This window comes from Lontra canadensis, unplaced genomic scaffold (genome assembly GCF_010015895.1).
Source record: "Lontra canadensis isolate GAN:19392208 unplaced genomic scaffold, GSC_riverotter_1.0 scaffold23, whole genome shotgun sequence".
In the NCBI taxonomy this organism is placed as follows: Eukaryota; Metazoa; Chordata; class Mammalia; order Carnivora; family Mustelidae; genus Lontra; species Lontra canadensis.
In genome coordinates this window covers 38,228-62,653 of record NW_022631017.1, presented here as the reverse complement: position 1 = coordinate 62,653, position 24,426 = coordinate 38,228, and the positions used below count along the sequence as shown (strand labels likewise).

At 36.0% G+C, this 24,426-nt stretch overlaps 1 protein-coding gene across 4 annotated transcripts in view; it reads right to left on the bottom strand.

The window, feature by feature from the left end:
* Window positions 1-15,924: 15,924 nt before the first annotated feature.
* Window positions 15,925-24,426, bottom strand: part of MMUT (methylmalonyl-CoA mutase) — a 31,301-nt gene continuing 22,799 nt past the window's right edge. For 3 of the 4 annotated variants that reach the window (XM_032861971.1, XM_032861969.1, XM_032861970.1), the window contains exons 10-13: window positions 23,804-23,935; window positions 22,482-22,629; window positions 18,490-18,657; window positions 15,925-16,192 (exon numbers count right to left, since the gene is read on the bottom strand). In XM_032861971.1, the coding sequence (XP_032717862.1) occupies window positions 16,064-16,192; window positions 18,490-18,657; window positions 22,482-22,629; window positions 23,804-23,935 (577 nt within the window). In that variant the 3' untranslated portion in view covers window positions 15,925-16,063. The remainder of the gene's footprint in view (window positions 16,193-18,489; window positions 18,658-22,481; window positions 22,630-23,803; window positions 23,936-24,426) is intronic. The other variant, XM_032861973.1, reaches the window with a different exon arrangement.

Below are 24,426 nucleotides of genomic sequence, written 5' to 3'. Positions count from 1 at the left end.
AGATTGCTCCTATTTGCAGAATAAAATGTTGGTTGTGACATGGCTCTAAATTTAGGCACATTTTCTAAGTCTATTTCATCAGCCCTCCCCTAAATTCAGAGATTTATGTACTGTCCTCTCAATAAATTCCATTTAACTAGAGCTGGTTTCTATTTTTTTTTTTGTGACCAGAACCCTGACCAGTGTATTATTGCTGCTTGGTTTTAGTCCTTTCCTAATGATTTTGCTTAGGAAAGGAAAAGTCCTTGTAATTCTTAGAATATATTTTTTACCACTTTCTAACTGCCATTGCTTTAAGGTTTAGCTCATTTCTATAATAAGTTTATAATATTACAACTTGATAATAATAACCATATAAGCTATATATATTATTAACCCTGTCTTTACATGTGAGAAAACTAGGTAAAATAGGCTATACAGTTGTCTAAGAGAAGGTAGAGTACAGATGGAAATCCAAATCTGTTAAGCATAGATCCCAGGCAGTTTCTACTAGACTAGGTTTCTTCCTGGATCTTGTGTCCTCTAAATGAGCTAATATATTAGCTTGCCTCTCCCTAAGGAGGACGCCACGGAGGTCAGGCAGACCCTACACTAAACAATAGAAAAGCTCAATGACGGAGTAGTTACATGAATCACTTATATCCTATTAATAGAATAGGGAGCAGTCATTAACAGTTACGTTTTCCAAAAGTATTTAATGGCAAGACAAAGTAAGGTGATATTAATTGGAAATTTTAGAATAAGCACTGTCAGAAACAAATCTAATTGTGTTGTGTACAAACAGGTACGTGCTCTGTGTGTGTTTGTCTTATATGTGTGCGTATATGTGTGCCAGGAGACATACATAAATACTCTGTAAAGGGCTAGCCATTAATAGCAGAAAGATGAGAAAGGAAGTGTATAAATTTTGAGGAGAAATAGAGGTAGCAGGAAATAGTTGATTATAAAGAAAACAAGTATAACTAATCTTGGACTATGAAGGAAAAGACTAGGCCTACAGCAATCCTACTATGCTGTACCTACAAAAAAATTATCTCATGCTCAGATCCATGAAAGAAAACTACACGTATTCTTCCTGCGTCAAAGATATCTGCCACTTCTTGATTGCTTAGGACTGTCCCAGGCTGAGTCCTCCCATGGCTTCCTGAATGCTGACCTCTCCTGGCCACTTCTGTAACTGCAACCTTGGCACACAACATCAAGGCAATAGTCAACCTGTTCTCTTCACTGTCACAGATGAGCTGATATGACCAGAGGTGCCTGAGATGCTACCCCTAAAATCCCTCTGATGTCACTATTTCCATATCCAAATCCAAGTTTTCAACGGTAGGAGTTCTCTCAAGTTTTCCCAAGAATTCTCTCACCGTCTAGCCCTCAGCACTGAAGATTGCCCTGTTGTGGACACTTTTAGACTAAAGTCACTGAGTCTTTTCTCACTCTCATCTATGTTCCCTGGTTTCACACCTTTCTGCTTATACCTGTGTCCTCCATCCTCCTCGATGAACAATAAGACTCAATTCAATAATTGTAAGTCTCCATGTTAGACAATAAAACAACTGAATTTGGTAGTAATACCAATTATGAGAGAAGGAAGCCTGGGCTCTTGGGGCACTGAAATTGCCTCAATCACTTCAGGGAACTTTCAGCAGAAGGGGCTCTGTCCTAATATCTGAAAAGAGGCTCCCGAGGTCTCCAACTGTGATTAAAAACAGAACCTTTGCTTTGGTCAGTTCTTATGGACCATCACTCCACTACTAAGCAATTTCATGAGTCATAAAACAGTTGTGGCCACTAATGACCGGCCCGCTCTTTGGCCAGACAAGTAAAATCACTTGATAAGGGCATTTGTCAGTCATTCAAGCAAAATTTCCTCTTCATGCTGAGAGTAAATCGTTGGCTAGGATAGAATTAGAAAGCAAAGCTTTAACAATGAAGGTTATCCAACTGGTAAAATGCATCTGATGCCATTTATATTATGGTTGTAGCCTGATAAACAATTTTAGATGGATTATTTTAGGTGATACAGAATTGGATTTTTCTTGGATTTTTTCTTGGATTTTTCTAAGGGCAGTTTCCTTAGAAAGCATATACACAGTTTTGAGTGTTTCTGAGCATATTTGTGGTCAGTCTTTTTCAGTTAAATTATTATATATCCCATGAAATTATATAAATATGATACTCTGGCCCCAGGAATGAGAAAGAGGGGAAGATAGAAGTAAAGAAGAGCCGAGTAATTACACAATGAAGCAAGAGTAGGGGTTCTTTAAGCAAACGTCTCTGGAGCTTTGCACTGCTAGTCTGCAGAGCCACAGTTGGTAGCACTGTCCTTGATCATAGTTTTCATTTTCAGGAAATCTTTGTATCTTGCCTACAACATGTCTGCTTTCAATTTAAGTCTTGTTTATTTCAGGCCTTGGGTTTGTGGAGTCCTGCTAATAATGTGGTCAGATAATCTGAACAATCTGTCTTTGTTTTCCTGGGATGCAATTTCTTTGCCTTTCCAAGGAGTTTAAGAACTTCAGTTCCTTAGAACAGCTTATTTCACAAAAATATGCAATGAAGATAAACATAATTATAATCAAACAGGGAGGATTTAAGAACCTGAACTTGGTCTTGACAGTGTGAAGGATACAACAGAAGTATATATTAGAATGCATGGGAAGTAAGGAAGAGAATATGCAGGTTTAAAACTTGTTTAACCGATAAGAATAAAAATTATTCTACTTCATAGCAGAAGTCCTAGAGGTAAGGCAGTGTAGGACGTAAGCTCTGTGTAGTTGCTCAACAATAGAACCAGACACCCATATTCCTGGCCGCTTTCCACTCTGCCACCTTTAGATTACTGCCTCTCATTTCTGGCTATTCTCCTTGCCATGGCAAGATAGCCATCATAGCTCCCAGCAACCACAGCAAGGCAAAGCAGAAAATGGGATTTTCTTTTCTTTCTTTTTTTTTTTTTTTTTTTAATCAGGGAGTTAAATATTTCCCAGAAATCACAGAGCTGATTTCCATTCAGATGATTTCCATTCAGATCTCATTGGCTGAAATTTTGTCTACTGCCCAAGTCTTAGCTGCCAGAGGTGTAGCAGACAGAGTATGTAAACATTTTCAACTTCTACAGCAGGATGAGGATTCTGCTGGGAAGGAAACACAAAGGAGCTTGTAGGGTGTAGAAAGCTGCTGGATGAGCAGTCAACACAATCCACCAAACAGCCATACAAAATAATCTTACTCTCAAAGAGCTTCCAATTGACTGCTACTAATAACATCATTTTGTATGCTGATTGACCATTCACAAAGCACTTTCAAATAAATTAACTCACTTATCCTCACATTACCTAGCAAAGTAAATTAAATTACTCTTTCCATATTTTTAATGAAGAAAGTGAATCTCAGTTTAGAAAAAAGACTATTCATATAACACAAATTAAGCCTTCTTCAACTTTGTAAATGTAGTAGTATACAAACTTAGAAATCATGGACACCGATTAGAACAGGACTGGAGACGTTAAAACTGGAGACTGAGCCAGGGAAAACCAAGTGCTACATAGTTCATATCACTACCAAAGGTTAGCTCATGGTCTGGGAGAAGAGGAAATTAGCAAACAAGGAAAATTAGCACCCAATAAATGGGTAAATTCTAATACAGGGACCACAAATGCAAGATGAGCCAAGAAGTCTAATTCCACAGTATTTACTGGGAATCTACTCTTTGTGCAAACTTTAGAGTATGGAGAAAATCAGTGTGAATTAGACTTAATCCCTACACTGTAAGAGCAGAATCTGCTACAATACCAGTTAGTAAATGCTCCAAGAGCATATGAAGCTCAGTATTCCGCTCAGTATTCCATGAGTATATGGGGAAAGATGGAAGAAGGCAGGCATGTTTTAGAGAGGAAGCAGCATCTTTGTGTAACATTGAAGAAATAGTACAGATCAGGAGAACATGTATTATAGGTAGAGGCAACACTTACTGGCATGGAAATGACAATAGGAACTAGAGCATGTGGAAGAATAGAAAAAAGGAACCTAAGAGAACACTTGACTGGACAGGTAGAAACTGATGAGTGAGAGACGTCTGGGAATGGCATCTTGCGTGTTCCACCATAAACATCAGTTAATGTTCTTGAAATTAAGTGACCCAGACATAGAGTCAAGCCCTCTGGTTGACGGAGACAATTCCATGGAACAAAATATACAAAAGAGCCAAAATATACAAACAGCCAAACAGGAGTGAGGCATTTAACTATACCTGACAGTGAAGTCCCTGGGAACTGATGCTGAGGTGTTGGACTCTGCTGGACTACAGTCAATTCTGCCCTACACAATTCTGCCAATCCACTTAGATACTGAGTCTCTCCACTTGCATTTACTCTCTGAATAATATCATTGACTTTAGAATTTGGGTCTTCTTATGAAATAAAATCTCTAGCACAAGCTCAAAATATCATGAGTAAATTGTCTTGATGTTTTGGAGAAATTCTGGACCAAATGTCGGGAATGTCAAACTCCCTTGTTTTTGCCAGTCTTGTTGTTTTGCTGATTCTTTCCATAGGGCAGAGAATAAAATTTGCAGAACTTCAAAAGACAAATATCAGACCAAAATGTGTTTCCAAAACAATTCCTTTTGTTTCTAAATCAAGGTAGTATTAAAGAATAATCATATTTGGCTTGCACTGGTTTTCTGGTTTTTCAGGACTCTGTAAGTGAAGAGTCTTTTACTTCCAAGGTCTGGGCAGTAAAGACCATACCCATCTCAGGAGAGATGGACACAGATAAAGCCATCTGAAAGAAAGCTCCAAGGAGACGCCCTGGCCATGGCTCACCTGAGGCAAGACCATCTCACCCCCTCTCCTATGACTAAGATGAACGACCATGCTGGCATATCATTACAGCTTTTCCTTTCAAATTTAAAGCACTAATATTAGGCTTCTATTATTAGTAGAAGAATGATTAGTAATGCTGAAAACCATTAAACCAACAATTCCAATCTTGGAACTTAATTTCAAATAAACATTAAGATTGGTGCTCATATTGAAACAACCCAAATGCTCATCCATTGAAGAGTTGTTCCATAACTATAGATCTGAAATGCCATGAACAATGAACAAGAATGGGGTAGATCCACACACACTGATATAAGACATAATACATGTTTATAAAAAGCAATTCAAAAAACCATAATATAGAATTGCCCCACTTATAAAATAAAACATATATAAGTGATACACATATAACATTTTATAGAGAACACATCTAGAGACTGGAATGAAGTAGGATTTTTACATTTTCTCTACACATTTCCATATTGTTTGCATTTTATAGTGTATAATCATCTGTTTTCTGTGTGATTTGAGAAAGGTTCTATGTACATAAGTAGTGGCATAGCAAGAAGGACCCAGAAGGGCCATGTCCCCGAGTCTGCCTTGTCTGAGCTCAAGTGGGAAAGCCTGAACTAGAAGATTAGGGAGAAGATAGAAGGGGAACGAGGGAGAATTTCCTAGGATGAAGAGAAGACACAGAGGTGAATGAGTTCTTGCCCCACTGCCAAGCAAAGACTGGCAACAATCTGTCCTATGCTACATTGCCAGCTGAGGGTCTCAGATAGCTGAGGGGTTAATCATTATTTCACCACAACTGGGTTGTGAAACTTTCAGGAATTTACTTTACCTTTTGAAGTGTTAGTTTTGTCATCCTTAGGAAAGGGGAAAGGATCAGCTATAAGTAAATGTCACATACCTTGGTAAAGTTGAATTCAAGGGAGCTGTGCTTATTCATTTCAGCTCTGTTGCTCCATCTGACCTTGTGGTACACAATCCACATCTCCCCGAATGAATGATAGACTTTCTTCTCTTCTAAGGATATTCAGAGTATCATGGGCCTACTTCACTGTGCTTTAGTCAGTTCCTTATATCTTCTGGACTATACTCCTGCTGGGGGAGGCCATTGAGAAGACATAACCACTAATTGATTCATAAAATGGGCCCAGGCAATCAGAAGCTCCTCCCCACTCTCTTGTCCTTGGAATGTACATTTCACCCACTATTCCCATACAAGGAATCACTTCAAGGATGAAGCCTTGAGAAAATCATGTGTTATTGAGACTGCCTGAACCCCATTAAAGATTCTATATAAACTCTTAAGATTTTGATGGCAGATAATAGAAATCTACTAGTCTTGCTGGGGATAAGATAAGCCAGGGATACCCCATGATAAACCCAGGAACTCCCAAAGTTGCTAACGTGCTAACAAGCACCCACCTTCCCCTAATTCAGACAGACAAGAGGGGTCGATTCCATTTTGACAATTGAATCAGTGAAAAATGCTTTATTTATTTATTTATTTGGCCTCTAAATGGCTTTAAATTTTTTATGAGAGGCTTTTGGTACAAGGGTCATCTAGATCAAGGAACAAAACAAAGTAGGTGAGGGAGGACAGTCTCTATATACTTGGGGCAAATGGGAAGTAAATCTCAATCGATTCAACACAGAAAAAATAGCTCAGAGGCAAGCTCTGGCTCCAGCTGAAATAGCCTAGCTGAGTCCTGAATGGTTCCGCAGGGAGGAGAAGAAGGATGGGAGTGACATGGGGAACAGAGCGATAGTCTGCGGAAATGGAGAGAAAATCTGGTGTTGCCACTGGTTTCAATGTTTGATTCCTCCGCCTGAATGAAAAGCCATTTTAGCACCCTAGGCCCCATTTCTCATCTGTAATTGAGGATCATAACACATCGCTCTCAGAGTGGTTGTGATTATTAAATGTACAGTGGCCAGCAGGAGAAGAAATGCCATTTGTTCCACCTCTGCTCTAGTTCCTCCTCCCACTCTCCTCCACATCTCCTCCTTCTGATTGAAGGCTTCATCTCTACAGGATATCACAGCCTTTTATCCAGTTGTCTTCTCCCTCCACGCGAGATGTTCATTGCTAATGAGAGTGTATTCTCTTATGACAGAACTATTTTTGGTTACCAGATCATTTGATGTGAACACCAACCAGTCAGCAGAAATACTGGTCACTGCGCCATATTCTTAATGCCCAAAGAGTATGAGTTGAGAAAGCCACATTCCATGCCTCATGTAGGCCCCTTAGAGGACTGAACGACTAGTCAGAAGAGTCCTTGATGTCCATTTCATTAGGTACATTGTTCTCGATCATCTTTAATTCCTCCTATTTAGATCAAGGGCTTACCATAATCTGGCTCTCACATCCCTAATAACCCTTTAAATCAACACTGTCAGGACTTAGTTTCTATCTAAAAATTTACCTGAAATATATGCATTAAGCCCTAACTCTTCTTTATCTTCTTCTTTTTTTTTTTTTTTTCCCTTAAATCTGTGCCACTAGGAAACTCTGGTTGAATTTGCTCTAAGCAGATTGTTATTGAACTCTTGCAACTAGAAACATAGAAGGGCACTGGCAAATGGCAGAGAAGTTCATGGAAAGTACAGAAAGATTTCCTGTAAGCTAATGTAAAGTAAAACTGTGAGTTTCCCTTATTCTCAGTATTCTTAATAAAATTAATTTGACTTGCTGTTACAAAGGAACTTCTAGTTTTAAACATTTGGAATGTCCTTAGTTAAATAAAGTCTCAGTAATTTCTTTCTTCCCATTTAAAATTCTTATGATACATCCCATTTAATGGAACTCTCATAAAAGAGGTCAAAAACAAAAATAGTTTTTTTAAAAAAATCACACACACAAGTGAACAAAAAGGCATGCACTGACATTGTCTGTTGGGTGAGGTCATAGAGAAGACGTGACTGCCAATTGACTTGAGAACTGGACCTGGGCAATCTGAGGCTACTCCCCGCTCCCCAGTTCTCAGAATGGATGTTTGCCTTCCTTTCCCACAGCTGGAGCCATTTCAAAGACATAGCCTTGAGATTAAGATGTTGTTGAGACCATCTGGACTAAATTTGTGACTGAACGGAGTTCAGACCTTTATATAAACTTTTTAAGACTTCGGCAGGCAGGTGTGGAGATCAACTCATCTTGCAGTCACCCAAGACAAGCCTCATAAGGAAGTTCCTTTCCTTATTAAAACTACCACCTACCAATCAGAGGTGGTCTGCCTCTTCTTCAGTCTCTCCCTGCCCTCCAAATATAGAGGCCAATTTCATATTTCATCCGGGAAGCTCCTGAGATTGCAAACCAACACTATCTGACCTTCGTGTAAATAAAGCAAGTTCAGATTTGTGCTCATATGAACTATGCCATACACATGGCATTTCAAAATATGTTTCAGGGACCAGTCCTCCATGTGTCATTTAGTGTCTCATGCAACAATGACAGTTTATTGCATATAAAGACGAAAATTGTTGCTGCAATGTGCACAGTTCATGGAGAATAGAAGCAGCCTCCTCAGTAGCTAATAAAAGACCATCTGGAGATAGCCTTCAACACTAATGTTACATTTCATTTTTTTAATGCTCTAGAGATTGCATGGAAAATTAGGTTTTGTGAAAGCTAGCAAAGTGGCATGTCTGTTGCCTTTCCTTGGGACTTTGTCATTTATATTTATGATATTGTTTCTAAACTGACAAGGTGACTCAAATCAAATCCATTAACAGAACTTTCTTTGGATGTGCTGCTGTAGATCTCTGTATATCACAAATCCACACCTTGAAAACAGACTAAATATCATACCTTGTGTACTGGTGTCCTCTGATGATCTGTAGTAGTTAAGGTAAAATACAAAATCTGATTTTTTTTTTCCTTCCAATCCTGAGTGAAAAATTTGTCCATTGTCTTATTGGATAACCCATACATTTGTTTTCTCTCTAAGGAAAATAAAATTAATAATCTTCAGACAGTTCTCTGTCTGAGACACACATTCATATAAAAAACACTCAAGAAGAGTATTAAGGTATTAAGAAAACTGAGGCTCATTAAGATAAGTAGATAGGATAGCTTGGCCAGAATCCAACAGGTCAAAGAGGCTGAACTGGAACCTAGGTCAGTCTAATGCCCAAGTACGTGATTGTTCCACATCTCCATATAACTCACTGAGCTTAGGCTGAGCTGCTACATCCTGCAAACACAACCATAAAAGCCTACAGAGGAAGCGTGATCAATGGGACAGAAAGAAAAAAGGAAAATGTATATTCATATTGGAACCAGAACCTTAGAAAGCATTATACCCATCAATGCCCACAATTAGGTTATTTCCACAACACCTGCACATCTTCACCACTGCCTAGTGGATCTTCAACAGACCCAAGAAGTGAACATATTTTCTTTTAGCCCTGTGTGCACACATATGCACACACAAATACACACATAAGCTCCTGTTAAAAATACTCAAATTATTTAATGAAAATAAAGAACTTGACAGAGGAAATGTATCCATATAGAGAAAGGATACCTTCAGCATTCTTTAGCACACATCTTTCCACTCGTGGTTCCATACAGAGTGCAGAGTTCCTGTTAACGTCTCTTCAGAAAGTGTTCTATCATACACGTGTTGGACTCTCCTGGTTCTTCAACTAAACTTGACCTCCATAAAGCTATATTTACATTAGGAATAAGGGTGGGTGGTAGGATAGATGAGAGCATAAGGTATGAACAGGTGACTAAAAATATACCTCAGCTGCCAATTTCCTGTTGTGCGGAAAATCCATTGCAAGAATATGCCTCAATCTGCACTTTTTCTCTGTGTCTCTCCCCATCTATTACTCACACAAATACCCTTTTTACTCCTTTAGCTCCTTTATATTCTCTTCCAGATCAAAATGCATGTGTGTCAATCCTGACATGGATTGTCAATACTTCTCCCAGAGTTATTTGCAGTTTACTCTCAGACCTAACCGGAATTAAAGAAGCAGTCTACTGTTAAAGGAATTTCTAGTACAAGCATGCAGGAAAGTGTATTTTTGGGCAACATCTTTGGAATCATAGTAGTTATGGATAGCAACTTTGAACACAGTCAGAAGTTTTGAATGTGTAAAATGCCATCTTTTATCAAGTAAATCATGGTAATCCGAATTAGCCACAACCTCAGGAAAAATACCTCACTGAAAAACTGTTACGCAAGTGAGGAGTGATTCATACTCACAAATTCGCTAAAGTACACTTTAAAGAACTCTTAGCTGAGTTCTTAGCAAATGTAAGTCTAAAATTATCTCAAATGTCTTCTATAATAAGCATTTTGGAGGGCAGAAAGGACACTTGGAATCCTGAGACCAAAAAAAAAAAAAAAAAAAAGCCTTTCTATTCCCGGTTCTTTGCCTCATAACCAAAATAAATATTGTAGTCAAAAAGCCTGGGTTTTTTTGGGGGGGGGTGGGTGGGAAGAGCTGTCTTTCTGTTTGGGCAAGCCAAAACAAGAAGTGATTAACTCCTCTCACCTAAAAAGGCACGGAACACAGCTTGTCTTCATTTTTTGGCCTGTTGCAGACACCATCTCTCTGAACCATTTTATTTAAATGATGCTGCCAACATACTTATATATAACATCACATATCTGAAAGTTTTGCTTTCTCCCCCAAGCTATGGAATGATTCGCTGGTGATGCCAGATTCCTTTGTGACACATATTTACTACAATGATCCTGGATGAATTGAATTCATTCAATCCATGAATGAATTGAAACTAAGGGGTCTATTGTGACCTAAACTGCATTTTTAGTGAGAAATCATTAAGGATTCCAAAACAAGAAATATCTCCCTAATCCCCACTGCCTTGGCCAATCCTAGGCAAAAAGGGAAATGCAAAATGTCTCCTGGCCTCCTATCTCATTGGCATTTGAAAAAGGTATTCTCTATCACAAAGGCCTTAGTTATAGAAAAGGATGTGAGAGAAAAAAAATTCATATAGCTCAGATAAGAAGAAAAAAAAGAAATATATAATTGTGTGGCTGCTTCAATAATATACAAATTCATCTTCTACTAAAATCAGTGAGCTACCTGGAGGAAATACATTTTTTTTTAGAAAGATTTCATGGTAAGATGTTAATAAATGATAAAATCCATATCCTATTTTCAACCTTATCATGAATTACATGCTTTAAGCACATTGACTGTCCTAATTTCCCTGAATAAGCTCTGTTTCCACCCACCTCTTTTACATACTCACACTTCTGCCCACTTAACCTCTCTTATTGTTTTAGGCTCCTGGTGTTGTCTCCTCTTTGAAGCTTTCATTTCCCCCACAGGAGAACATTGGTGACTCCTTTTATGTTGTCACAGCACTACGTGGAGACCTCTTTTACAACACACAGTCACAGTCTCCTTAGGAGTTCATCTGCTGCAAACTGGCTAACAGCCCCTTCAGAATAAGAAGCATGTAATATGCATATATTAGTTTTATTTCCAAGGGCTAGAAGTGAGGCTAGCATAAAGCGTAACAATAATAATTACTATAGAAAACATTTATTGGCCTTTGTCTGCCGCAGAGTTCAAAGCAGGTTTCACGCATTATCTCATTAAATCCTTAAGACAAACATTTGATGTGGGCTCTATCATCATCCCTCTTCGAAGACAGAAAATCGCAGCAGAATCCTTGCAGTTCTTGTAGGACTGACAACATGAGATTACACAGTAAATGGCTCCCCCTGGAGTTCGGTAGTGCGCCCAAGCTATGCACAATTAGCAATGGTCTCTCAGTGTTTTTAGAATCAAATTTAAATGTTTAATTTAATATTAGGCTTTTACCAGATGAACCTGTAATTAAAAAAAAATATTTTTAGAGGTCTTGGATGCCTTAAACGGAAGAACATGGTTGAGGCAAAGAGGATCATCTGTCTAGTGTCCTTTTAAACTTACTGTCTACATAACCATTTATTCTGACAGAAAATTGTCACTAAATTGCTCGGATGACCATATGGTCTAATAAAATGACAAAACTAAAGGAGACAAAAGGACAGACTCTTTGAAGTCAAGTAAAAACAGTCCAGAAAACCTAAGAATGTTATCACTGTTACTCTTCTTTTTTTTTTTTTTTTTTTAAGATTTTATATATTTACTTGACAGAGATCACAAGTAGGCAGAGAGGAAGGCAGAGAGAGGAGGAAGCAGGCTCCCTGCTGAGCAGACAGCCTGATTCGGGGCTCAATCCCAGGACCCTGGGATCATGACCTGAGCTGAAGGCAGAGGCTTTAACCCACTGAGCCACCCAGGTGCCCCACTCTATTCTTTTACCTCAACCTCCACCCCAAGCAAGCTCTATTCATTCACAGAAATAATTAAACAGCAAAACTGTCTTTTTGCTATAGACGTATGTAATGCTTACTGTCTCTATGCAGCGTTGCTAAAACACAATGAAATCTCATATGTTTAGAATCTAACAAATGGTAACCACCCAATGAAAGTACATAATCACATAAATTCATAACATTTATATTTTCCCCATGACCTCAGAACCAAAAGGATATTAAAAGAATAACCCTGAAAGAAGTTATTAAATTCTGCATTGCTCTTTTTTAAGGGGATTCAGGGAAATTTGTGTTTTGTGTTGTGTGTAAAATACTCTTAATATCATGCCCTGATCTCATGTTAAGTGCTAAGAGGAGGTCAGTATAACAAGAGGTTTGAATGCAGAGGGAGGAAATAGGCCATGAAGAATTAGTAACTTAAAATGAGTTAATGTGAATTAAGAGACAAATTTACTAAATAGAATAATAATCTCATATCTAAAGTCATATTCTAGCTTCACTGCTAATGAATGAATCATCTTAGCACAAATGCAGCACAGTTCATGAACAATTATCAACATGTATAGTTGTACTGACCACAAATCACAATCACAAAGGATAACATTAGGTACATCTGGCAGACTATTAAAGAGATGAGCTTTTCCGAACAGTGTTTACAAAACCTATGGGTCTCTAAGATGGGCTTCTTTTCAAATGTTTTTTCAAGGAAATAGAATAATCCTGAACTTAGGGAGACACCTACAGGTACAGCAGAAAAAAATAAAAGGAAGATCAGGGAAACAAAACAATAGCATTATGTTTATTCCGGAAAACCAAAATGATTTTTCTCTGAAAATTTTTTTGAATGCTGAGAATTTTTCATCACGTTAGTCACAAATTTTTGTCTAATGACCTAAAGGATGGTTCATAATTCTTTGGAATTGGAGTCAGGATTTGCCTATTGGTAGAAATAACATTAGCTGTTACCATCATCAGCATCATTTTTACTATATCTTCCGGAGTAATAAGCATATTTACATATTCATCACTTTGATGTTTTCCCCCCCTCATTTAAAATAAAAATATCTGTAAAAAAATTCTTCTACATTAGCAGTGCCTTAACATAAATGGTTTTATTAGATCCTTTTTTTTTTTTTTTTTTTTTTGGTAAAGGAAAAGTTATTGAATAGTATGAAGTGGATAGGAATTTAAAGATGCTAGTGGAGGGTGGGGGGGACCCATGGCATAACCTTGTCTTGTGGGTAGATAACCTAGAGCTATTTAACAACCTCCTCAGCTCTCGCCTCCATTGTATGAATCCTCACTCCCTAAAATGGAAATCAGAGGAAGAAATTATCCTGTTTCTTTGGTTTTGTTGCTTTAACTCTTCTACTACTGAACAGCTTTTGTTCAGAAAGAATGTCTCTTCAAAGCCTATACTATAGGCTATACTATACTATGATCATATTAATGTAACACTGACATTTTCATTAAGTTGCAGGGAAAGGATTTTGATGTCTTCATAGTACCCTAAAGACATCATACTAGTGTGCTTCGAAAGCCAGAAAAACTCTAGTGCTGACAGAAGGATCACTGGAAAACAAATCCCATGATTTTCCTTTCCTCATTTTGAGATTATGCCAGTATAACCAGTCTCAAAATCACTGCACATCAAAAACAGCCCACAAAAGAATAACCCAAATAGGTGAGGGGATATAGCAGATGCCACACAGTGAATAATACCCAAGGAGCAGGAGCTTTTTTTTTTTTTTTTTTTTTTAGATAAAAGACAGATTCTGACAATTCAATCTACCCAAAATAAGATCTTACCTCTCCATGTTTGTCATTTCTGAGCAGTACCTGAGCAGATAAGTTTAGATACTGAGAATTTCTCTAATACATTATTCTAATAGTCTTCTCTCATAGACAGTCTTGCCCCCATTAAAAGGCATCTTCCACACAGCTGTTGTGCTAAACACAAATCTTATCAGATTATTTCCATAGTGAAAACCCTTTATGATTCTGTCTTTATCTTTAGGATGAAGTCCAAATCCCTTAACTTGCCTCTAAACATAATCTGGCTCCTGCCTGCCTTCCCAGTTTCCTGCCTTACCACTCATTCTTTTTCAACAACAATAATACAATAACAACATTATTAACATTTATAAAATAAATGCTACATGTCAAGACTGTCCTAAATACTTTTACTGTGGTGAAATACATGTAACATAAAATTTACCTTACTTAACATTTTTAAGTGTGCAGTTCTGTGGCTCAAAGTTCATTCATACTGCTGTACAACTATTACTACCATCCATCTCCAGAACTTTTCATCCTCCCCAACTGAAATTCTATAACCTTTCAGTTCCTTAATTTCCCATTCCCTCTCCTCAGGCCATGGCAACCACCATTCTACTTTTCTGTCTCTATGAATTTGACTATGCTAGGAATCTCATATAAATGAAATATTTTGTGACTGGCTGATTTCACTTAGCATATTGTCTTCAAGTTTTACCTATGTTGTTGCATGTACCAGAATTTCCTTCTTTTTTAAGGCTGAATAATATTCTAAGTATATACCACATTTTACCTATCTATTCATCTATCAAAGGACACTTAGGTTGCTTCTACTTCTTGGCTATTGTGAATAAAGCTGCTATGAACATGGGTGCACAAGTATCTATGTGAGATCCCACTTTCAGCTCTTTTGGATATATACCTAGGAGTGTAATTATTGGGCCATTTGGTAACTATTCAGTTTTTTTGAGGAATCCTATCATTTTCCCCAATGGCAGCAGCATTGTACATTCCTCCCAGCAATGTACAAGGGCTCTACGATAATTTTAAGTAATAGGTACCTATAATAGGTAATCCACTTGACTGGCCATGGGATGTCCTGATTATATATTATTTTGGTGTGTGTATGTTCTGGTGTTTCTGGATGAGACTAGCATTTGAATCAGTGGATTTAGTAAATTGCCCACTCCAGTGATGTGAGCATCACCCTATCTTTTGAGGGTCTCAGTGAAATGAAAGGCAGAGGAGAGAGGAATCCACCCCTCTTATTTCCTGCCTCACTAATTGATCTGGGACAGTCATATCATCTTTTATAGGCCTTAGGGTATGATTTATACTATAGGCTCTCTTGATTCTCAGACCTTCAGACTTGGATTGAGTTATACCACTAGCTTCTCCAGACATCATAGCCCTTCTACACTCCCAGCTTACATCATTATTAATCTACATCATTATTCCTACACACTTTCATTTTAGGGACTATTCATAAACATCCAGTCTCCTGGGTCTTGAGACAAGCCCAGAAATAACAAAGTCATATGTTCATGCCCAGGAAGAAAGTAAAGTCAGATTTAAAGAAATATTCTGCCATTTCATCCTTATCTGATTTAATATTCTTATTGAAGTGATTCTAGTAGAATTTGGTTGAAGATTACAACCATAATATATTTCTCTACGTAAATACTCTGCCTTATTTTTTCCAAGATAGGTGTAATTATTTTGTTCATATATGGATTTTGTTTTTGGTGTTTAAGTCAATATAATACTAACTTGAAGAATGGGACTAGTTAGATTTTTTTTAGGTAAAGTTTAATTTTTAAAATAGAAAGAATAGTTTTATAAGAAATACTTCAAATAAATACCATGACTTTTTAAAATCATACATTTGTCTAGAGTTTCTGATGAAGTATTAAACATGTAGAGCTTTTAAGGGTATATATATATTTTTTTTAATTTTTAAAGTGAAACTGTATATATACAATTAGAACATCACAAAATTTTTATAAATCAGGTATTTTAATGTAAAGCTTTCAAGACAGCACAAATCAAGTGTTGAATTAAACTGAAGACATGGTTTTATGCTCTGATCATCACTGAAAGACTATTTTAGAAAAAAGCTAACACAAAAACAGGATATTACATAGATTGCTGCTTCTTTTCCAAACACTTCTCAATATCATCAAGCACTTGAATGGCAGCCTTTGGAATTCGAGTCCCAGGACCAAACACATTGGAAACTCCAACTTCAAACAGAAATTCATAATCCTGTTGAAAGAATTTGTTTAATTAATAGAAGAGACAATATTTCTAATTTCAAGGAAATGACACCAGGACAATGAACGCTGTCCTTTATTCTTTGTCGCCAATGCCCCCAGCTTTCTCAACTGGTACACCATTTGCATTTGGAGCTGAAAAATTCTTGCTTCCCCAGGACTGCTAATAATAACCCATCTATCACACATTTTCCAAATTACCCCAGTGTGTGACATGTAGTAAGAAGCAGTATGACCCACTGACCAAGAACTTCTAAGAACAAAACCACGTAATTTTCTCTTGCCTAAATTTTCACTACTTGTGACTATTAACTTGTGTTAAATCTAGTTTCACATTATAGGTTTGAGTTTACTAGGCTATTTATTTCCTCTAAGATGTTTTGTCTGCAGTTGGTGAATGGTGATACTTTGGGGGGGGGTTGTTAAATTTTTTTATTTGAATATAGTTGACACAAGGTTACATGGTTTCAGGTTACAACACAGTGATTCCAGTTTATATATATGCTGTGTGTATGCATAAGTGTTGGCTGCTACAATTATAAAGGATACTCATATTACATGTGTGTCATTACAGAAAATAATCTTTAGTCTTTAAACTCATAGGGAAAAAGGTATGGAAGACGTCTATGGATGTTTTGAGTAATTCAAATATCCAGAGGGTTAATACAACTTCTGTGAAATATATTTCTTAAAAATGTGAGCTGACTTAGATAACAGGCCTGTGTTTTTTCTCAACTCATATTTCAATTCTGATATTTTGTGAAGCCTAATTATTTTGGCTCTTAAATTTAAATCACATCTAACAGCTTATATATTACAGACTCTAAAACTGCAATACAGATAAAAGTTTCCAAGACAGACAATAAAGAATAAACACCCTTTATATTCCCATATAGTAAACTGTATTTGCAAAAATAATAGGCAAGTATGTTAACAAAAGGAGTTTTGTGTTGACTCTAACACCTTAAGTACTGTGTTGTTAGAAAGAATAAATAATATATAGTTTGCTTGCTAGATCTGCATGATTATCAACCTCACAATTTCATATATATATTGTCTGATCTCATAAGTGGTACATAAGTCACTATTTTATATTCTGAGTGGTATGCAGGAAAAATTATAGACCTCGACATAAGATCACACTTCACTGATAGACTCCTGCTCTCGTGGAGGGGTCTTTGTAGCATCTATCAATTATTTACTTAGAACAATCTCATATACACTTCTATTTTTTCCATTCTCAATAAAAAAAGAAAACTTGATATGATTAAAAACGGGATTGGAGAGGGGGGTGGGGTTATGGACATTGGGGAGGGTATGTGCTATGGTGAGTGCTGTGAAGTGTGTAAGCCTGACGATTCACAGACCTGTACCCCTGGGGCTAATAATACATTATATGTTAATTAAAAAAAAAACTGGATTGGAAGCAAACCAAATTTATATTTTAACTAATTATTTTAACTGACAGGTAAGGTAGTATGTGGAAGATATCCTCCCACCCCATTAATAAATTAACTGACATCATTGATTGTTACCTAGCATTTATTTCTCCTTTTCTAAGATGATCCATATTTTTGTTCAAGAATCCAACTGTTCCCCAATCGGGGGAAATTCAAATTATTGAATTTCCAGAACAAGCTGATTCCATTTATTTCTGAATTAGGATATTTTTGATCTAAGAAAACTATGCCCCAATAAAATTAGCTTTAATGAAAAAGAGGTTTTACAAGACCATGTAACTGATAGAGCTCTGAGTCAGGACAACATCCACGGATGGAAACACGAAGAACAGAACAAGGTAGCTACTCGGAAACAACAAAAACAAGTGATGCTGACTGGTTATCAAAGGACTCACTTCACTACCATGACAAGTAGTGGACACTGTCTGTGTCTAGGGGTTGATAGATGCAATGTGTTTACCATTCTTCTCTAGTCTAGCTGTGAGATTTTATTACTTTTATCCTGTTCCTTTTCCATCATTCTTTACTGAATATGAAGAAAGTAGATCTCTATCTAGGTTATTAGTTTGCAAGGAGGTAATTCCCTCATAGAAGCTTTGTAAATTGTTAAATCATACAAAATGAATTACAATATAGCTTGAATAGAAAACAACATTGCCCACTTTTTAAGTAAGATTTACTTAGTAAAATTACCAGGAAATAATTTAAATCAACATCTACAGCAAATTTATCTTTAGTAAATGTATACAGTAAGTGGGAACCACATATAAACTAACATTAGTCAGGATTCCCATCATAATACTAGAAAAATACAGGAAATGAACAATACCTGTGGTGGTATCACTCCTCCACACATGACAAGAATATCTGGCCGTCCCAGGGAGTTGAGCTCTTTGATGAGCTCAGGAACTAGGGTTTTATGACCAGCAGCAAGTGTGCTCACACCCACAGCGTGCACATCTGCATCCACGGCCTGCTGGGCCACTTCATGGGGAGTCTAAGCAATCAGAAAGTGAAGAAACAAATCATCATTTATTCCAAAGAGTATTTTAAAACTATTATCTACTTAATTGGCATTCCACGGTTTTTCTCATTAAAAATCTTGAAGTGAATATAACTTCATTATGTCATCATTCTCAAATCATAAATCTCAACTCATCCTTGATAAAATAAACACCACTCCTGTCTTTGCTTCTAGCCCTAGAATTTATCGATTAGATTTAAGTTACACCAAATATAGCTCCCCCAAAAACCTTTAGGATAAGGAATTATCCTTAGGCAAAATATATTATCTCTTCACATTACAATTTTTGTAAAATACATCTGTTGTCTTATCAACATTTATTGAGTGGTTGAGCAGTACAAGCCAACATATCATAGTATCTATGAAGAAGTAAAAGACTAAACATAAAATTCAATGTGAAAAGTGAATTTTAGGTTTTAAAATAAAATGGGTGGGAAAAAGTGACTTTAGTAAGACAGTACACTAGGAAGCTCAGGACCTCAGTCTCCCATGAAGACACTGAATTGACAGCAACATATGAATCAAAATAACATGAGAACTCTAGAAACCAGTTAAGGGGCTAGCTACAAAACCCTGGCAAATACATAAACAAGAGAAGGGATGGTGCCAAGAAGGCTGTTCTTCATTATTAACTGGATTTAACCAGTATGCTATACAGAATCATAAAGGATATTTTCAAGTATTCAATTATGAATTGAGTTACCCAAGATCATATTCATTTTCTGCAATGAGTGACATTTGCTTTGATAATTTTCATGTATTTAAATAACTTCATATAAAAGATACCTACAAGTTTTGCATTGTAAATATAATGCAAATCGAGAAATTTGGGGGGGATAAAGTTATCTCAGAAACTGCTGAACAATTATAAGCTCAAAAAAATTATTATCTGAAAATTTCCTAGTTCGGCAATATTTTAGGGCTCATTTCAGTGTGAAAACAAAAGATCCTACGCATCTTGGGAATGAAGCCACGTTCAAGAAGATCTCTAAGTAAATCACATAGCATACTGCTAAAAAAATCAGTCTGTGAAAAATATAACCTATGAAATTAAAACGTTTAAGAAAATGTGCATATTCTTGGTATTGATGCATTAACAAATTTAATTGACTTATGCCTGACTGGTCATTCATATCATCCCTGTTACCAAAATTCATTAGATTAAAATTCCATTTAAACAATTCAGTTCCATGCTTTATGTTTATACACAATAAATTGTATTTTATGTTATCAAATACTGAGCATTCTAAAACTTCAAATCTAATTTTACCTAAATCAAGACACAGAACTGAAGGAAAGTACCTTCATCTACAGGAAAATGTTTCTTTTTTTTAATGATAAAGTATTATGTTAACAAAGTTGGTGGTATTAAAAGGTATACTATATTTTTATAGACGGCATGTAAAGGAGAAATGAACTTGCAGCTCATTGAAAAATTCTTTTAAGTGCCAATGAATGACAATAATTGTTTTTAATTACTTTCATTTTATAAAAAAATATTTCCTGAAAGCTAATTACTAAATATCAGGAATGTATTATATTTGGTCATTATTTAAAACAAACAAAGGGGCACCTGAGCGGCCCAGCCAGTTAAGTGTTGGACTCTTGATTTCAGCTCACATCATGATCTCAGGGTCCTGGGATCAAGCCCCGCATCAGGCTCCCCGCTTAGCAGGACATCTGCTCGGCTCTCTCTCCAGCTGTCCCTCTCTCCTCTCTCTTTCCCCCCCCCCGCCTTGTAAACAAACAAACAAAAATCTAAAGTAAAAGCATAGCAGAATGTAAGTAAAAAACTAGAATGGGAAAGTATTCAACTCAAAGGAAGAATGAAAACAATCTAAATATATGTATTTATTTAAACTAAAATATATTTGAGGTTCTTAACAAAACCTAGCTTAAATGTATTTATTAATTTACCTACCAACACAGTTCAAAGATGTTATCTCCAGAAGTTCAGGCTAGCGCTTCATAGTGAAAACTTCTTCTAGACTTTCTATAGTAATATTTAAAAATTCATCATTGAACACTATATCAAAAATTAATGATGTTTTTATATGTTTGCTAACATAAATAAATAAATAAATTCAGAAAGGGAAAATCTTACAGATTCTACAGAGTATGGACCTCTTCAGAAAGGCTTACCTCTTTGCTGGTAAAAATGCAATGAATACTCTTCAGGCTTCATCTTAGTTGACCCATCCACAGGGTGGAATAATAGTATTTCCTTTTCCCTGAAACTCTCCTTCTTCCTCAGTTTTTATCTCACTCCTCACCCCATTCCCTTTCCCTCCTTTGCTATATCCTCCCCTTTTCCCTTTTGGTGTTCAAGTTCTCATCTTGTGATATACATTTCTGATGGGAAGTTACACCGGTTTTCATGGTTTTAAGTACCATTTACATACTGCAAGTCTCAAAATCTTATTTATAATGGAGACCTCTCTTCTATGCTCCAGACATGCATATCCAACCTATATGGTCATCTTTATCTGAATGTTCCATAAGCTGGTTCTCTTAAGCCTGCCTCCTTATCTGTAAATAGTCCCTTTTTTAAATTTTCTTCACAATCCTAGCTGACTTCTGCTAAGACCCTGATACTGCCTTGGTTAAGGCCTGCCTTGCTTCTCACTCAGATTTACTGAACATCTGAACTGGACTCCTTGCATCTAGTCACGGCTCCTCTCAATCCACTTCAGAAAGTGATTTTCCTGGAAAGTGAGCTTTCTAAAGTATACATTTGATTGTCACTCTGCCTAAACACCTTTGGGATATGTTCTAACTTCTTAGAATGGCACATATAAGGCTATTCATCATAATCTACATACCATCCCATGCTCTGTATTCTAATTGCACTGAACTTCATAGTCACTTGAAGACATCATGTCTTCATGACTCTATACCTCTGGCCCCCTGCCCAAGCCAACCTTTCTTAGCATGCCCTTCCCTGCCTTGCTTTCCAGGCTTCCAGAAGGCACAGCTCAACCATAAGTCCCTAGAATATTTGGACAAGTTCCTTGTTCAAAACTTAATTACATTATTATTCTGCTGTGATTACTGGTAAGTAAATCTCTTTCTGTTAGGAGTCTGCAATCTCCCTGAAGACAAAAATCATATCTTACTCAACTGAGAACCTAGCATTTGGTAGATGATCAAGAAGTATATAATAGATGAAGCCTTTAATATGAAACTTATTACAAACTTATTACAACTTATTATTATAATGTACTCAACCAAAGATATTTTGTAGGGAATGATTATTATACCACTCTATAGAGAATTTCAGTTTCATTTACTTCCAACAAATTATTACTCTGCTGGACCAAATATTCTGTGATTAAATAAAATACTACTAGAGAGTAAAAAGAAGAGAAAATCTAATTATGAACTGAACCTCTCACTCTAATGCTTGATTTCTCTTTCAAAACACTTCCCACCAATCCACTGTGGGTTATGTTTCCCACAAATTATTAGTCAAATCTCAATAAATTATTAGTTGAATCTCAAAAGAATAAGATTTTTCAAAGTAACCTTCAGTCTCAGACACCTAACAACAATCTGAGTTACTGATTTTTACCAAGTCTGAGAAATAAGTATATTAACATAAATTATACTACTTTCCTATTTCTGTCATAATTAACTGGATTATATACATTCAAAAATAAATTTGGGAATCTGCCTAACTCATTTTCTTCTTTAACAACTTGAAAAACATCATCATGGTTTATCATCTTATCATTATTTTTTCTAAATATAAGTGATTAATGACATTCTTTTGAAATTCTCCCAGCAATTTTCAGTACCTGAAAAAGAGGACCTATGTCCACATCAAAACCAAGATCAGCAAATCCTGTAGCGATAACTTTTGCTCCTCTGTCATGTCCATCTTGTCCCATTTTTGCCACAAGAAGACGAGGCCTACGACCTTCACGATCCTTGAATTTATTTACCCTAAGAACATTTCAAAATACAGCAGTTATTAAAAGTAATAATAATAAAATAAAATTTATATGTTGTTAATTGTCCAAAGATAAGATATAAAAACTATAATTTATTCACAGCAAATCCTTCAAGTTTATTTAAAAATATCTTTTTGGATCTGTTTACTCATATTTTGTGAAGATCTCTATTTTAAATTGAGAATTCCATTAAAGCTTGGGTATGCTTAACACATTTCCCTTAGAGGAAAGTCTGCAAGATGGCACAACCAATAAGCCCATAACACCTGAGAACATCACAGTGAAGCAAGATGAGGAAACGACAACTTTTCACCTTCGTAAGCCAGTCTCCAGGGTATAATATGCATAAATATTTAAATATAACCTAAAAGGTACCTTTCAGAGTTTTTTATACAAATGTGACTCACTGGTTGCTTTGAAGTGTCTGTATCTCACCTACTCATCACAAGTGTGAACTCCTCCAAGCTGACTGCAATGTGGTACTTTCTAATGACATATAATCAAAATATCTGTCTGCTTAAATCAATAAATTTATACCCCATATGAAAAAGTACTACATTTGTTTTTATTAAAAGAAAAAAAAGTTTCATTTTGATGACTTTCACCTTGGATGTTTTGATATTTATCTCATATTATAACTAGTGATACAAAAAGAGGGAAACTACAAAGGTTGAGAAAAAAAATCAGGAAGCTACATTTACACCTCGGAACTATGATCAATTTCTATTAATTTATATTTCCTAATCATGTTTGACAGTGCTATATACTGTCAGTTCGGAGAGTTTGATTTTAATTTATGCATAGATGGCAACCAACTACTTATTTTCAAATAGGAAATTATTTTATAATTATTTAAACAATTAAACAGTTTGAATAAACTTAGGAAAATATGAAAGTATACTATATTAAGGAGACTGAAATATAAGCACCCAGGGGATAGGAAGCAGTATCAATGTTAGTTAAAAAAAAAATTTGATTTAAACGAGAAACTCCTAAAGGGAACTATGGTGAAAATTTAAAATATGATATTAGTAAACCTACAGACTAATAGGAAAGTCAATTCAAATATTTTCCAAATGGTATGTGAGAAAAATAAGCCCAAATTTGATTCATAAGGATTATGTTAACAGAAAAGACATTCTGGTGAAAGAAATCTCATATATTACCTCTTGATAGCATATGATATCTCTTTACTTTCTCCAAATTCCTGGCGATAGGCTCCACTCACCATACGATCATTAGCTTTATGTTCACCAAACACCTTTTTCATAGCATCTGTGATTTCTCCAACTGTACATCTAAAATATGAAAATAATAAAATAGAGGTTTTATTAACATCATCATTTGAGATAAAAATATTTACATAAATATTCAATATAATTAGACATACTTTATTACCTAAGTAAAATATATGCTACCAAAAATCTTCCGGTATTCATCTTTCTCTGACCAACTTATTTTACTTGGAGTATTTTTTTACTGCATTGATGAAAGTATCTTTCCTCAGAATACTAGTGAAAAATGATTCTGGATGCCTTTATACACAGTACTCTCTTTTTAACATTTGTTAACTAAAAAATAATGGAATGACTTAAAAAACTATAAAATTATATGAATAATTTACCACCTAACAATACAAATAGGCAAAGGGAACAAGATTCCCACTGATACTTTTTTTCTTGTTCTTTTTCTTTTTTCCTTTTGAGAGAGAGAGAGAGAGCGCGCGTGAGCAGGGCCTAGGGCAGAGGGAGAGAGAGAATCTTAAGCAGGCTCCACATCCAGGTTGGAG